General features: G+C 37.5%; 1 protein-coding gene across 3 annotated transcripts in view; it reads left to right on the plus strand.

Moving 5' to 3' along the window:
* LOC135073042 (teneurin-m) overlaps positions 1-17,621 on the plus strand; it is a 207,470-nt gene that overhangs the window by 124,980 nt on the left and 64,869 nt on the right. For 2 of the 3 annotated variants that reach the window (XM_063967050.1, XM_063967052.1), the window contains exon 2: positions 6,995-7,033. In XM_063967050.1, coding sequence (XP_063823120.1) covers positions 6,997-7,033 — 37 coding nt within the window. In that variant the 5' untranslated portion in view covers positions 6,995-6,996. Of the gene's footprint in view, positions 1-6,993; positions 7,034-17,621 lie in introns of all 3 variants that reach the window. The other variant, XM_063967051.1, reaches the window with a different exon arrangement.

Consider the following 17,621-nt stretch of genomic DNA (forward strand, 5'->3'; position numbering starts at 1 on the left):
GCTTCACATAAGCAAGCATCGTTTTTGAATACGGGCGTTATACTAAATGTGTGAATTGAACCCAAAATCTCTTAAGTCGAGAGAATGTCATATTCTGACCACTAGACGCCAACGTGTTAATTAGGTTAGTAATAAAAAACAATCCACCACCACAATTTTCGTACCGCGTCGCATTGAAAGCAGCCGGGCGGGTGCGACGACGCTGGGAGCAGGTTAACCATTACTCCATATACGGACAGACAGACCTACCTCGTAATTGAGATACGACTGCAATATTAAGTATACTGCACGACGAGAGGTTAATCTGACGGATATACGAAAATGGACAATAATTCGCTGACATTAAGCCAATGATAACTTTCAATATAATCGATGACATTATTATTTGAATCGCCGTAAAAGTATGATGATGATGATATAAGATAAATGTTTATTTCCTTTATATGCTTATAAATGTATAGACGTCCATTTTCTCAGTCATCATCATCATTTCAGCCATAGAGTTCAATGCTGAAAATAAGTCTTCCCCAATCATTTCCATGTCAAAGTCAAAGTCAAAGTCAAAATTTCTTTATTTGTTTAGACTAATAAATAGTTCTTACAAATCGTCATATGCTCTTAAGGAGCCTCTACATGTCTCATAATCTTTTTACCCTACCAGCGCTTCGAGACCAACATTTGGCAAGTGCTGAGAAGAAGCGCCGCAACAAACTCAGTCACCACTGTCTGCCGGTTAATATAAATAAATAGAAATAGTAGTAGTAGGTACATTCGATTCAGGAGCAGTTCACTGAATTTACCATGCATTCTTGTATGGTGTATCATAAGAATGGGTATACAAGATTGCGTGGTATATTAAACAAGGTAGTGACGTGCTAATATCTAGACTTACATATTAAGGTACTAGTAGAAATGACTCGCATACATAAATTTGAATAACTTGGATTGACCAGTCCCCGAAAGCAGCGCCTGTTCACAGACATGACGAGTGAACCAGCCATCGCTTCACTCGACCATATTAGAGGGAATGTAACGACCCGCCTCACTACGCCACCACCCCAGAGACATTTTAGTGAGAATGACAATGCCAAGTTATCTCTTTAAAAAAAAACTAATAATAAAGCTAAGTAACAGTCCAGATTGAGAAGCATGACACTATAACATTTGAGAAATTATTATTAGTTTATACAATATTACTTTTCATTTTAATTCTTTTTAGTGCGAGCATGAGAGGACCATAATCCTACTCCCAGGATGACTTATCATTAAGAAAATCTCGAGTTGTATAATAGGCTTTTTTAAGCATGTGATCTTTAACTATACCTTTAAATTTATTATACGGTAGCTCTTTATATTTATCAGGGACTTTGTTATAAAGATGGATACCTTGTCCCATAAAAGTGGCAAACACTTTATTAAGTCTAAAAGCGGGTATAGCCAATTTATTTTTATTTCTAGTGTTAATTTGGTGAATATCACTTTTCTTTTTGAATTCGTTAATATTTTGTTGAATAAATAGAATACAGTTTAAGATGTATTGTGAAGCGGCCGTGAGAATGCCAATTTCTTTAAACAATTCTCTAAGGGACGCTCTTGCTTTCATTTTATACAAGTATCTTATCGCACGTTTTTGCAAAATAAATATTGTTTCAAAATCTGCAGCTTTGCCCCATAGCATGATTCCATATGACATTAGGCTATGAAAGTAGCTAAAGTAGACTAAGCGAGCTGTTGAAACATCAGTTAATGACCGTATCCTTTTTATTGCAAAAGCCGCTGAGCTGAGCTTTCCCGCCAGAGTTTCTATATGGGGGCCCCACTGGAGTTTTGAATCCAGGGTAATTCCCAGAAATACAGTAGAGTCTACCAGATCGATTGCATTATTATTAAGTTCTATTTGGGTACTAACTGTTTTTACGTTAGGCAAAGAGAATTTTATACATTTTGTTTTCTTTGCATTGAGTTGTAAATTATTTGTAGTGAACCAACTTAAAACTCTTGTTAGTGCATTATTTACATCGTCAAAGTTATTTTTACTTCTATCAATATTAAAAATCAAAGATGTGTCATCAGCAAATAACACGATTTCGCAAGAGTCCTTAACAAAATATGGTAGATCATTAATGTATATAAGAAACAAGAATGGACCCAGAATGGACCCCTGCGGAACTCCCATTTTCACAGGTGACCCAGAAGACAAAACACCATTTATATCAACTTTTTTAACTCTAAAGTTTAAATAGGATTGTATTAAATCCAAAGCAGAGTCCTTCACCCCATAATAGTGCAGTTTGCGAATTAGCGTTTGATGTTCTACGCAGTCAAAAGCTTTTGAGAGATCACAGAAGACCCCTAGTGCATTTTGAGAATTCTCCCAAGCCTCGAAGATATGTTTAAGTAGTGCAACCCCGGCATCGGTGGTGGAACGACCCTTGGTAAAACCAAATTGTTCACTATGAAATAGTTTATTAGAGCCAAAGTGAATCATAAGTTGCTCCTGTATGATTTTTTCAAAAATCTTGCTTAGAGCGGGCAAGATAGAAATGGGTCTATAATTGCCAGGGTCGGTTTTGCTACCAGACTTAAATAATGGCATTAGTCTACTATGTTTCATGAGGTCGGGGAAGATGCCCTTCTCTATGCAATTATTGAATATTATCGCTAACTGTGGGGAAATTATATCAATTATGTGTTTGACTATCTTGACAGAGATGCCCCAGATATCAGTTGTACTCTTTACATTTAAAAGATTAAAAGTTTTAGTGATATCTAATGGAGTAATATGTTTAAAAGAGAAGTGCGAGTCACAGGGTGTCACGTGGGTTTTCAATATTTCTTCAGCCTCGGAGGGAGATGACATGGACAGTTTGGCAACGGCCTGCATTCAGCGCCTTCCTGCTAAGTACCTTTATGAGGTTGTTTGTCCACCTTGTAGGTGGACGTCCCACTGCGCTTTCTGGTTCTTTTCATTTTCTCAATGTTATATCAAAATAGCAAAATAATTTCGTCAAAAAGCTCAAATCAACGTATTCACAAATCGTATTTATGTCACCGCGGCAATATCGATTTTATGATGCTCAATACCGATACCGATTGATCGGTAGATCACGCCGAATGGGCCGGGTCGTAAGACAATCGGGCTGACCTGCGCGTGACCGCCGATGACAATAAACAGGGCTGGGGGATAGACTTCAAACATTTTATGTTAAGTACAAATTGAAAATTCCAGCTTGAAAATTAAAACTAGTAACTTTAACGCAACCAAGGACGCTACCAACCGGGCAACATGGAAAGTATTGGGGGAGGCCTATGTTCAGCAGTGGACCTCCTATGGCTGAGATGATGATGATGAACCAAGAACGCTGAGATGATGATGATGATAATGATGAACCAAGAACGCAAGAATTATACATTAGGTTTGAGTTGCATTACTTTACTTTAATCGTAACTATAACAATTATTGTTGTTTTTGTATGGAAATTACTTAACAGATTATTGACGTTTGTTTAAGTTAAAGTAAAATGGTGCAATGGCGGTCCCAGCCTTAGTTATTAGTTAGATATTAACTTCAAGGCAGACGCCTTCAAACGTGTCCAAATAGATCCAAAAAAAGTTCTAAAAGCTTGGCCGCCAATAAAAATTGATCATCTCTTTATATCAGGCCTCCCCGTTGTGGGTAAAAAAAAAGTTAAAATAAGCAACCCGGGTGCCAGTCCCCTAAACTACAAATGTGTCGGCCACCGCTCGTGCTTCCGTGTCGTGATCCGTAGCACGCGCCGCGGCCGGTCGTGGGCCGGTCGTGTCGTCCGGTCGGACGCGGTCGTGACGTCACGGACGTGACGACGCGGCTTTGTGGACGCCGACTGTCACTGGGTTTGTAAATCGATTGTTTTTGTAAATTGATTTAGACTTTTGGTGAACCGTTCTTTACATTTGGCCAAATGTGTATGAACAATATTATTTTATCTTGTTAAGTGGTAGGTACTATGTTCCAATTTAAAGTTAACAAATAGAAAGCCCAACTGCTTTATGCCATAATTTATTAAATTAAGGATTCCTTCACTCAAGCAAGTTGTTAATATGGTCTTAAGGTAGAGCAAACTCAAAAATACTCTTTCACAACCTATGTCTGCATAATTTTCCTTTAAGAATATAGGGTGTCCTAACTTACTTGACTGCCATATATCATTAGCACACCGACACCACACATCCATATGACAATAGTAATGGTTTTTTTACCTACATTTTCGCAGCATACCTACTAAATCACCCTGAATAGAGTCCCGCAAGAAAAGGTCCGCTGGGCGCGCACAATGAAATAAACACTCGTGCCCATATGTGCCAATGGAATGGAATATTTTTGCGTTTATTATTTGCGAAGCAAATTTTCCGAGCGGCTGTACACAAGGGGAAAGGGAGCAGTAGGCGCCCGCTTCGGATTAGTCCAGTCCAAAGAATATCATATCACAGTAGATCAGCATTATTTTTTACCTTATACTGATAGAGACTTGTTTCAATATTGAAAATTAAGCAGAGCAGAGGAAAGAAAGTATAAAACGAATTTAAAATATTCCGCCAGACGCAACTTAGGTTGACACAGTCCAAAGACTAATTATTAAAAATTAGGTATGTACCTAGGATAGTCTAATAAAATTCTCTAACTAATTAGTCTTAAAAACTTGCCCTTGAAGCACGGAATATGCTTAAGCTTGCTTATTTTTACGGACACTCAGATTACTATATCCTAATCATAGTAAGAACAAATACGCAAAATAATTTTACCCCTAATGTTTCCCCCAAGAATCAAACCGAAAATTCCCTAGTCGGGAAATTGAACCTCTCAAACCACGAAATCAAGACACCATGATAAAGTTACACCCTATATTGTACACCTACGACATTCCTTCTGAATCTTCTTGCCTTGTGTGCCGAATGCCGTCGGCGTTCGTCGTCTGTTTCCAACGCTCCTTTTTTAATGTGTGACGATTTTGTAATGCAGGGAGAGGAAAGTGTTTGTGAAGCAAAAATATATTTAAAGCGGAGGCTCTTAGGAGTGGGGTTTTGAAAATCCCTTATTAGTTTATGCTCATTACTTTATACAGGGTGTCCTGTGTGTAATATTGTGTGGGAGGCGGGTTAGCTTACGGTAAAATAGCAAGTCGACGTCTGAGTGCTTTTAGAGTGATATTCCTTTAAAAATTTGTTATCACAATCGCTTTATAATCTGCTTAATTTGTGTACCTGTATATATTTAGTTATTTAATTTTTAGCGTTAAGAGTCGCATCTCAATCCCTGTATATATTGTCATTCAAAATCAAGTTAACATAAATCAGTATAATTATTATTAACGGGATTGCTGCCATGTACTTTATTTACGAGCCCCCGATATTTCGACACTGTTGCAAGCGCCATGATTACGAAGTAGCAATAATAAAAATAATCCCGTTAATAATTATTCCAATGTTAGTGGCCATGAAAGTTTAAAACAAAACATTAATGTGACCACTCCTTCACCTTTTGTCAGATTAAAAACTATACCAAAAGCTCTATTTACGTTTTAGCGCCTACTTACACCACTTCCGTTCTAAACGTGTCCTAAAATGACTAAAACAACTATATTTCATTGGGCGCGAGGAATTTGTACAAAAGATTAGAACAATAAGAGTGATGTACTATGGGAACTGACAACGGTACAGCCGCGTACACAAATGCTTTTTTTTTAGTTTTTATTTCAATTTTATTTTTGACAAATAAAAAGCTCTACTGACTATAGACGAAAGTTTGAATTAATTTTACAAGTAGATATCTATGAAACGAGATTATTTACCGCAACGCAAGAATGAAGACACAAACGGCTAAAGCTTTCCTTGTTACTTGAAATGGTGAAAAAATACATGTCATTCTAAAAATATCTTCACAAAATTAAATAGTAAGATATCCTAATTTACTACTTAGTTATTTGTTTGCTTTCTAGATTGACCTGTACATATAAAATATGCGACACAGAATCGCACTGCAACGTTTCACTGCTCGTAATTGTTCGACCTTTTGCCATCAAAACTTTTCTCTACTTTTTGCCATCGCACAGAACTGAATTGAAAATCGAAAAACCCTAGTCGGAATGTCCTCGCAAATTAAATTTAAATATCTTGTCTGCGTGTACGTGTGCTCAGAGGTGCTAAACGGTACAAAATGTCGGGCCCACAGACGGGGCGGGCAATTAGCACGTGTCCAATGTACTGCCCGTCGCCATGGCAACTGAACACCGCGTTAAACAAACTAATTGGGCGACGCTTTTATCGGCGACTGTACTTCATATACAATAATGAATGAACGTCAGTAATTGATGAATGAAATTTTAATTTGAGCCATGCACCTATTAATTTAAATTCGTTTGTTCAATTACCCCACTCATGAGCTACGGTTTCTTTCGTTAAATCCATCGGTTATTCCAACATTTTCATGTTAATGCTGCTGATTTAATATGGAAATGTAATAATGCGAGGAATTGTGGGTATTGCAATTATTATTGGATAATTCACTTTGCCTTCCCACGAATAAGTATTCCTGGGACGAAAAACAGAATTTAATCACATTGTAGGTACTGAAGAAATTTCCAGAATTATTATTTTCAGGAATTCTGCCTATCCTCTCCAATATTAAATCTTATTCATACTCTCATTTACCTTTACTCTTTAAAATTATTATACATACAGATGAAAGACGACATGTGCGTTTTTAATACCTTTTAAACCAGGTAACATTCATATTTCACGAGAGATTTCTAAAGAAATCATGTAAGATTTACAAAGTTTCAAATAAGATTTTGTAATTAACGAGCATGAAATAATTATATTCGTTAGAAGAACATCAATATTTATCCTTCAAGTTTAAGCTTATTAATAAAGTTTCTGTGTTCTAACGTCTCTCCTACGCCCTTAATTCAAGTATTTTCAATGAGATATATTTTAATTGTATTTTCCTTTGTTTTAGGCATGCTGAGATCCACATACGACCGGCCAGATCACGAACGTAAGTCACATAAATTATTATACTTATTATAAGAAGGCTCATTTGCTCAAAAACTCACTAAATAAAACTACATAATTTAAACTTAGAGGCTGATTTTTCAATCGTCAGATATCTTTTAACTGAAGAATAAACTTGTCGTTTTGACATATTTCTTATACTGAAACTGTCAATGTGCCAAACTTATTCTTCGGATAAGAGATCCGATATAACCTGTTAATGTCAACTGTGTGAAGTCAGTGACGATGTAGGTATAATAAGTAGCCATATATTCTAAAATATAATGTGCTTGTGCACTCAATATGTAGTATTGGTCTCAAATACTTTTAAAAATAATATTCACACATCTACTTAAAAATAAATTGTATTTCCAAAGAAACCAACACTTTTGTGTGCGAGCATCCACGCTTTTGAATGGGCCGTGAAGCCCGTGAATAAATAAAAAATTTTGGGTAAAAAAACTAAATTCGCATAGAAAAGCCCGTACTGACATAATGGCCATCAATTTTTTCCATTCGACGGACGCGATATTGAGTATATCCATCACTCCTGGCGCACCTATGGCCCGTACTACCGGCTCTTTGACACTCGGGATAGGAAAAAAGAAAGAGATCTACTACCCTCGATACTTACTATGAAAGCTTGACAAGGCTCAAAAGATTTTGAATTTTTGAATCTGTGTTCTAATTTGTCAAAAGATTTGTAATAGTTGTTGTAACTTCAGCGGCAAAAAAAGTATATTACGTCAAAATATTGTAAATATCCTACAATGCGATTTTGCAAGAAAAATATATTACTAAATAAAACTCTTTTGTAGGTTTTTCAGGGTTCACTCTATTTGATTTTTTATTTTATTAATATTTAAGTATTTTCCCAATTAAAACTTACAAAACTCTGATACAAACATATTCATGGTAGCGCTACGTTACACACACCCTATTGATTTAATCAGGTCGTCCGTCCGCTAGGCAGTCTGTAGTCGCACTCCATAACCAGTGGTAGGGTAGGATCATAAATAATTGCAGCCCCTCCCCACGCACTATCCGTCAGATAAATCAAGCGCATTTGCATTTGCACGGCATTCCGCGAATTGGCGAAAAACGTTGTTGTACAGTTTCATGACGTTTACCCAAATTGACGAAAAACGTTGTTTCACCGCTTCATTGCAACGTCGAGTCGTAATATAAATTAGTGGACAGTTTTGCGTAACGCAGTTGTTGGTGATTGTACATTATGGTTTATGTTGTCGTGTAAAATATTACTATGAATGATAACTTTTCCGACCGTAGAGGTAGACGAGGTAGTTAAGTTATGTATGTCTTGACAAACTATACATATTCATATTCAACGCGTTCAGATTGCCATCACCGGCGCGATCATAGGCCAATGACAAGTCGTGCGGACTGTCATGTGTGCGAAAGCTAGAAAAATTGAATTTTCGGATAGAAACAGATTATTCTGCAACCTATTATTAATACCGTTTGATAGAGCTCATGAAGCACTTTCAGGATCAGTAACAAATTTCAGTTTTTTGATATCTTGTAAAGTTTAGACTAATAAATAGTTCTTACAAATCGTCATTTTGCTCTTAAGGAGCCTCTATATGTCTCATAATCTTTTTACCCTACCAGCGTCTAGCGCGTTATGTCTTGACAAACTATTCATATTCATATTTATTTTAATGAGCAGTATTGCTTCAACCACACCAACGCGTTCAGATCGCCATCACCGTCGCGATCATAGGCCAATGCCAGGTCGTGCGGACTGTCATGTGTGCGAAAGCTAGAAAAATTGAATTTTCGGATAGAAACAGTTTATTCTGTAACCTATTTAGTACCGTTTGATAGAGCTCATGAAGCACTTTCAGTATCAGTAACAAAGGACAATGACCAAAAATGTATGGAGTGTGGTCCAAATGTCCACCACTAACGAGACCTATGTAGTAAAATAGTCTACTAAATACTGATTCATTATAACCAAACCGCAATCAAAAATATGCTGTCAGTAAAAAGTTATGACTGAATGAAAAGTCATGTTTTTTACCTTTTCATCCGAAAAATGTTCTTGATATCATTCTATCCATCGCACATTTTGGATTAATCTATGCATGTTATGTAATGTCGCTTAGTGTGCCGTGTTAGATTCTCGCTAAAAGAAAAAAAATAAGCTCAGAAGAAAGACAACAATATTGGAATTATGGTCGGGTGGTCGCTGCGCCGCCCCTATTGGTTGTAGGGTGATGTTATATAACCTAAAACCATCCTTGATAAATGGGCTATCCATAACAAAAATAATTTTTCAAATCGGACCAGTAGTTCCTGAGATTAGCGCGTAAACTATTACAATTTTCCATACAGTCATAACTTTTTACTGACAGCTTATTTTTTTTTCGTCCCATACTGAAAGTTAATCTCTATTTAATGGACTATAAGCCAATATAGGTCTCATTAGTGGTGGACATTTGGACCACTTTTGGTCATTGTCCTTTCAGTTTTCAGATTTCAGTTTCAATTTCAAATTTCAGTTTTTTGATAATAATCGAGTGAGATCACTTATCGTTTCCACCCTGTATGTAATCTGGGGGCACGGCAGTGCCCCCGCCAAGTCGAGCGCGAAGCAAACACTGCCGTACCATCCTTTACTGGAACCATTTCGCCGCATTTTCAGGCCCCTATTTGAGAACCTCTGGATAAGACCAGAACGCTGAAATTTTCGTCATCTAGTAAGCTATAATCACATACTTAAAATCCAAAATTTCAAGTCTGTAGGTCATTTAGTTCCGAAGTTAAGCGAAAGCAAAGTTTCGCATTTATGACACTCACTCACTGATGATCATCAAAATAGAACTAGTACTTCCCATAAACTCAGAGAGCTGAAATTTGGTACAGAGTTAGAGTTTAATGGCCACATTAAGGGAAAACTATAAAAACTAGGAAAATCGAAGATATGGAGTAACACCACATTCGTAATCAATACCTACTACTAGCGCCACACCGGCATCGTGGTGTTCGCCTTTACCGCTCACCGCTAGATGGCGCTAGCACTTTGAGCGTCGATTTTCTGCACCGCGGTGTCCAGATTTTTTTTCCTCTCTAGACCCCCCCGTCGATTAGGTTGAATGTTGTGTAATTTATTTACGTTTCGTTGATTTCGTTTATTATTATATCGTAAGGTTTGCTAAGGCTAAGGTTATGTTATTAAAACCATTCTGATTCGTTGTCCATTTTAAAGGTCGTTGAGTTTATTTGTGTTTAACTGTTTAATATCGTAATAATATTTAAAGTCGACGACGTTAAATAATTATGCCACATTCTACAAAAAGAAGTGAAATCCCACCAAAAACATTCTGTAAAAAACTAGCCAAGTCTCGATGGAGCTGCTTGTTTATCTCTAAAAAGTAATGAAATCTAGACAAAGTCGTGCCAAGTCTATGGTTCCTTACTGCGATTTCTTTATTATTTATTGTTAATGTTGTGTGACTTGGCCGTTGAACAATCTTTATTAAGATAATCATACATAAGTATTATTGAAATACGCAGCTTTATTAAGTCTACAATTGACTGGTATTGAATCAACGTTTTCCAAGTGCAATTTATTTTCCATCGTCAATGGGTAGCGGTTCTGGCGACAGATTGGTGCAAATGGTGTCATGGAGCATCTGGTTTTGTACCCTTCAACGGCCAAGTCACACAACATTAACAATAAATAATAAAGAAATCGCAGTAAGGAACCATAGACTTGGCACGACTTTGTCTAGATTTCATTACTTTTTAGAGATAAACAAGCAGCTCCATCGAGACTTGGCTAGTTTTTTACAGAATGTTTTTGGTGGGATACGCTTGTGTGTGCAAGTTTAACGCATTAAAATGTGTAGAGGTGTAACTCTCAAACTACTCTACGTGGCAAAGTTTGGCCAACATTCGCGCATTCGGTTGCTTGATATAATGTATGTATGTAAGTTTGGCCAACGTTTGAGCATTTGAGCATTCGAGTGCTCAATATAATTCAGAACTACACGGGATTGGACGCAGTTTGGGACCGTTTAATTAATTTATTTGCCATTGAGAAGTTCGTAGTTCCGGGTAATGCGTGTCAGGTGAAGTTTGTTGAACAATCAGCGAATTATAGATTAGTCACATGATAAATATATTAGGTAATGTTGCTTACTTTTATTTCTGTAAAATCACAATTCTTACTCAACGGCGCCTCCAACCTTTAAAAGTCAATTTTCACATTCTTAATTTTTAAACTCTGTAAAATTTTAATACATATTTATAAAATACCCAACACTTCCAAGTGTCATCTACATAGATATTCTAGGTGCAAACGACAGCACATCAGATTATACATTTTTATTGCAAACTCGCCTCTATTACAATTTCATAATGACCTCATAGTGTGTCTGAACGTGCAGAAATATCTATAAATTTTCATTGTATTTTAAACCCTAATTCAGATAAATAAACTCCGCAGTGTACCAACCTATATGTTTATATTGTGTATCGCAAAGAAAGCACAAGTTTCTAATAGTTAATAGACCTATCCAAACCACCTTAATCCGGCATCCCTAATTCGCAAAATCGCTGGCAAGTAGAGAGGTGCTGCAAACTGGGACCGGTAAACTAGAACCAGCAAACTACTCATTACGGCATTGGTTCCCAAAGTGGGGGGCGAGCCCCCCAGGGGAGGCGCAAATACCTTTAAGGCTGCGTTCCCACCAGAGATGTGCGAGGATGCGTAGCGAGGGATGTGTTTGCAAACAACCAATATAATCGCTTCATTTACTTCGCTTTACTACATTAGTTCTTTTCAAACACATCCCTCGCTGGTGGAAACGCAGCCTTAAAGGGGGAGCGGGCCATCTGTGTACTTAAGTATAAAAAAACCTGCGACCGCTGAGAGAATGCATTCCAGACTGCTCGATATGACCAATATATAATCTTGACTGGAGGAGGGGGGGCGCGGAATTTTTTGTATGGTCGAAAGGGGGTGCGTCTCAAATAAGTTTGGGAACCAATGCATTACGGCATAACCGGCAAATTGCGTTAGAACCGATTGTTCCCGGGCTGATACCGAGTTGGTGATTCGCAAGTTCCTCGGTTTGCGTGAAAACTTTGGCTGAGTTAATATTAAATTAGTTTTGAACAACCGGCAAAAATATAACCGGTTTTGAGAAACAGCACGGAGTTTGTTGAGAATGTTGCTTTAAATTATGATGTATCGATTCAATTTTATGCGATTGCACTAAGTTTTTTATTTTATGTATTTTGTCCGCGTACTGAAGTTGAAAGTAGTTATGTCATGTACAAAAGCACATCTACTGTGTTATTTAGTTGTAACAGGTGCGATTTTGCTTCAAAAATATCTAAGGCATTATTTTTTACACTTTTAGTGATTGCATAAAATCTACCGCCAAAGTGGATGATAAAAATCAATTAAACCTCAAAATCTTTTAAGCTTCCTCATCTATGTTAATCGGTCCGAATCGAGGTCGTCATCATATCTGAAAAAGTGCAATTTCCTTCGGAGAGAATATCATTTCCTCGGAAGCGGCGGGAGATTCCGCCAATTTTATGTCATCTAAACTTTTTCTTATTAACCACCTTTCTATCCCCTTTCAGTTTTCACGGGAAGGATCCGTGAGTTTACCTTATAATCAATCTTTAAAAAGTTCGGATCACAAAAAGAGCGTGGCGTTCTTTTTTTGAAATGTGATGTTTATTTTTAATTGCATTGTGATGGGCTCGCATAAAATAAACTTTTTCATCTGTAGCAACGACTTTCGATGTAAAAGGCACATTTTGCGCGGGACCTCCAGTTTATTTAATCACCCCTTTTGTGTAACTCGTAAAAGTAACATCGCAAGGTTATCTGGCAGATGCGATATCGCCCAAACTTAAAACAATAACAATGCCGAGGCTCGTTACGGACTCGCGCTTGGACCACAATGAAGGTGGGGACAGTGACTCTATCTAGGGTTATAGACACTAAAGCCTGGTCCGTGAGCACGTAGAATTTTGTCCAATGACCCCTAGCTACCCATCCTTATCGCTCGCGCGTAATTATATTGCTGTCGCGACGGTGCGACTGGCACCCGCAGTGAGTATGCGAGCTCGATAGCAACATAATTACGCGCGAGCGATAAGGATGGGTAGCTAGAGGTCGTTGGACAAAATTCTACGTGCTCACGGACCGGGCTTTATACAATGCTTAAACCCCTTTATGACATTTCATTGTCATGATATGCCACGCGTATATCCATATCTTTAAATTTCACTTTAGCTCGCAAGGTCAAACATTGTCTCCAATGTTTGGAGTTGAGTCTTAGCTTCTAATCTTACGTACAACGTTGCCAGACGTCCCGATTTTGGCGGGACGTCCCGATTTTTAAATCAAATTTAAATGTCCCGCGCGGGACAGGCTCGGTCCCGCTTTTCGGAAAGAACCGTTCGTGGCGTACGTACTAAATCTGATTTAAAATATTTTTTTTTTTTAAATACATTTTGTATGGCTACTTTTGCTATCTATTAAATAATATTAATATTGTCACGTAAACGTAATTTTAAGTCAAATAAAAAGATAAATATTTGAAAACCTTTGATTATAGTACGTTGTTTTACTATGTCCCGCTTTTGACGGAAGAATCCCGCTATTTTCACTCAAAAAGTACCAAAGTCCCGACTTGGCAAAAAAAAACTGGCAACGCTGCTTACGTATGTAGAAATATGTTCTTCAAGTTCCCAAGAAAAATACAAACTTTTTCCTGGTTTCTATGCTAAGAATTCCTTCACGAAATGAATGGGAATTAAGAGTTCATGTTTACATTCAGACTTGCTCTACACAATCCTACTGCATTGCTATTTATTGCGCTAAACGCTCAACTGAAATGAAAAAAGACGCTTCTCTCAACGACTACCTGAATCACTTTTCTGTTTAACGAAGGACAATGTCGTTAAGTGCGGAAGAGGGCCGATTTAACGGAAAAACTCCGTTATCTATGTAACGATCGGGCATTATTTCACGGGATGGGAGCCCGAAGTGAATTTGCATTATTTTTTACCGTTATACGCGGCTGACACTCAAACTGGAGTTTTCTTTGTTGGCCGAACAAAGCCAGCTGAGTTTCCGTTTTACACTAAAGCCCTTTAAACGATGTTTTTCTTGAGCGACAGTGCGAATGAAAAATTACTCTGTTATTGTAGTCGTTACATCGATACTCTTTTTGTGATCGAAATCGGCTGTGTCACTTCACTGCGGCGCTTAGTTCGGCGCGTCGGCTCAAATCGCGCTACAAAAGCTTTTCACAACGAAAAAAGTATCTACTCGTAGTTTGTAGAATACAAAACGTAAATGGTGTTTTATAAAAATATTTTATAGAACTGGTATTTTGTTGGCCAGTGAATAGAGAATCCACTGATGTACGTAGACACATGATTTTAAATTTTATTTGTAAAAAAATACCGGTATTTTTCACATCCCTATTCACATTTATACTCGTTAACCCTTTAATACGCATGAAAATACTCTGATATAAGCTTTATTGAAATTCCCAAAAGTGGATTAATCTAGATCATTCTAGATCGAATTAGATAATTCTAAGACGTACTCGTTATATTCTACGGGCGTTTTAAACCAATTTCAAATTCAATGTACATTACAATTCATTAGGGAGGCGATTTCGAGCAGCACTCGTTACCCACCTCCTAAAATTTCTTGAGGATTACCTATTGGACGATTCGTATGCAAATTTTAATCGGCAACCGTTCGTCTTGCTGAGTTTCGGGAGTCTGCGAGATTGGATTTGTTTCAATGTTACGTTACATCGTGTTTCTTATCGCATTATCGATAAGTAACGATCCGAGTCGAACAAATTAATTGCCTATCAAACGGTGGAAATCGAAATCTCCAGTGTATTAAAGTACCATTACAAAATCTGTCGATTTGATAAATGTGGTTCATAACGCGTATTGTATCCTTGCTATTTCTTGTAGTTTCAAGTTGTGACGATAGGTTTAGTAGTTATTTAATTTTTAGCATTAAGAGTTGCATCTCAAACTAATTTGAAAATTAAAACTTGAAAAATTCGTGGGTTCAATTCCTTTTTAAGCAGTTCAATTTTTTAAAGTTATTTATAATTTTCAGATACGTTTAGTATTCCAATCCTCTTCTTTGAAACAATACCATTGTTTACCACCTATACCAATTCGCATTAAAGATGTAACTGAACGTATGAGTAAGACATAAACAAATGATCTCTCTGTTTTAAGACTCTGATTAAGTCAGAGAGATTTTTTCCAAGTAGTCTCTATGCGCATAAAACACCAGCCTGCATGTGTAAATCATCCCGCCAAACAATCAGTCGAACTCCCGCGGCGCGCAGTAACTAACTACTGCACTGCAAAAATGTACCGCCGCCTCCAGTCAATTTAGATCTCCTGATATTCTTCCCCATTAAGCGACGGGTTAACTCACAAGCGGGCTGCCGAAGTACGCGGTGTTTAAGGGTTAAGAAGGAGCGAAAAAATAAAATAGAGTTTTCTTACTTCGAGGGCCTTTACGCAGTCGTTTTATACGCCGTCTAAAATTGTTAAATTAATTGTTACAAATTACAAATAAAAGGTCAAAATCAATTGAATCTGTTATTCGTTTTTCTTAAAATTATATGACTTCGCGAACAAATAAAGTGGTTAAAGTGAGAATCATTTTTGTGTACTGCATAGATTTGCATTGAATAAAAAGTGAGGTTAGCGCTGTAGTTTGACAGATGTCATCTCCTCCCGCCTTTTTTATCAAAGCCACTTTTTATTAAATTGACAGTCACAACTGTTTGTTACACGCTTCATTTCAACTAAGATACAGAAGTCGTCGGACTGACTGTACCACTGACGAAAATATTGTGCAAATGCGGGTGGGTGAAGAAAACTCATCGCGCCGGAGCAGACGACGCCGCATCTCTTCAGTCTGCCCGCGACCATGACTCGTGCAACCGAGCCGAAACGTCGGGAGGGTAAATATTATTTACCGTTAAAATAGATATTGTTGCAATAAATCCCGTGAAGTGATAATTTTAAAGATACAGAAGAACAGAAATCCATTGAAAACACTCAGAAAGTACTCATGGATGAAAATACAAAGAAAGAAATATCTCACTAAAGATTTGGCCGTAAGGATACTATCCGAAGCCGTTAAATATGTTTAAAAAAAAAAATTACACGCTCCATCTCCCAAACTGCGGCAGCGGCCGCGACTGCCCAGCAGTAACTCGGCCCCGCGCATTCGCGCCATTTTTCGCGCAAGATATTATTATGGCCGCCCAAGGAGCCGTTCCACCACGCCGGCTTATAATTTGCAGCGTTCGGTACCGGCTCTCGCGGGACCCTAACAAACCGGTTAGACGTATATTTGGCCGTCGCATTACGTGTTCCGCAAAAAAACCAACAGTTCTGTATTAGTTCTGTGTTGCCAGCAACAAATCGTAGATGTAGCGTGAACGAGTGATGTACTGGCCGGTATGCTGCTTTTTTATTGTTACAGCTCTTTGGAAATAGAAACATAGACTATAAATTCCGCAAGTTTTGTTTGAAGTTGATTAATTTGTAACTAACTAAATATTCGTTTGTAAAAATTAATCAAAACATACTTGCAACATCAGAGCAGCGTAATTGCTAATATTGTGATCATCTCGTTCAAAGATACCCATAAGATTAAGATTATTTATATTTTTATGCATCAGTATCCAGCTAGATGGCTGCTGCAAAAGTTACTTTGTTTTAAAAGTCTTAAAATTACCTATTCTAATTTTGGAAAACCTCCAACCTCCAATCTCTTACACAAACATTAAGAACAAAATCACAAATAAAAGAGCAAACGAAATTACTCCGGGTCAGATGAATCTGCGGCGGTACATAGCAAAGTATTCTGATCACCCAATACCATTTACGCAAAACTTTTCTATCGCATTCAAAAAGTTTGCTTCAACTTCCAAATTGTATCCTCTGATCAATCTGGTAATTCAGAGGGGGACAATCTGACCCTACGAATTCCAGATTGCAAATAGACTGTTTTAAAATATTCCTTGAAAAAAGTTCGCGAACTCGTTGTATTGCCGGGAAGTTTGTCTAGAGGAGGCCGTGTTTACATACGCGAGCTTAGCGCCGAGCGACCGCGAAATGGCAAAAACGAATATTGTGATAAGGTTTTCGAAAACGACATTCAAACACAAAGAAAATATTTATTAATATATTCTTAGGCTTAAAAAATAATTATTTAGTCGTACATAGTCGCTGCTTTTTACATAAATACCAAAATGCATTCAGGTCCTGTGTCTTAAGTGAGTACAAGAAGCTATCTTAAATTGGTTTGGTTCTTATGTTATACTTGCGCCTTGTATGTTCCGCGTATCACACCACGTACACAGTCTTACAAGCGGATAAAAACTCAGATAATGCGTGTAAATACGTAAATATATGTAAAAACAGAACTTCAGGCTCGTTTTCGAACAATTGCCCGCCAGTACACCACATGCCCTTAGTCTTCGAGACACCGGTGAACTTAGTTTCAAACTCTGATGAAATATTATTATCTTTCGTTT

This window comes from Ostrinia nubilalis, chromosome 7, assembly GCF_963855985.1.
Source record: "Ostrinia nubilalis chromosome 7, ilOstNubi1.1, whole genome shotgun sequence".
NCBI lineage: Eukaryota > Metazoa > Arthropoda > Insecta > Lepidoptera > Crambidae > Ostrinia > Ostrinia nubilalis.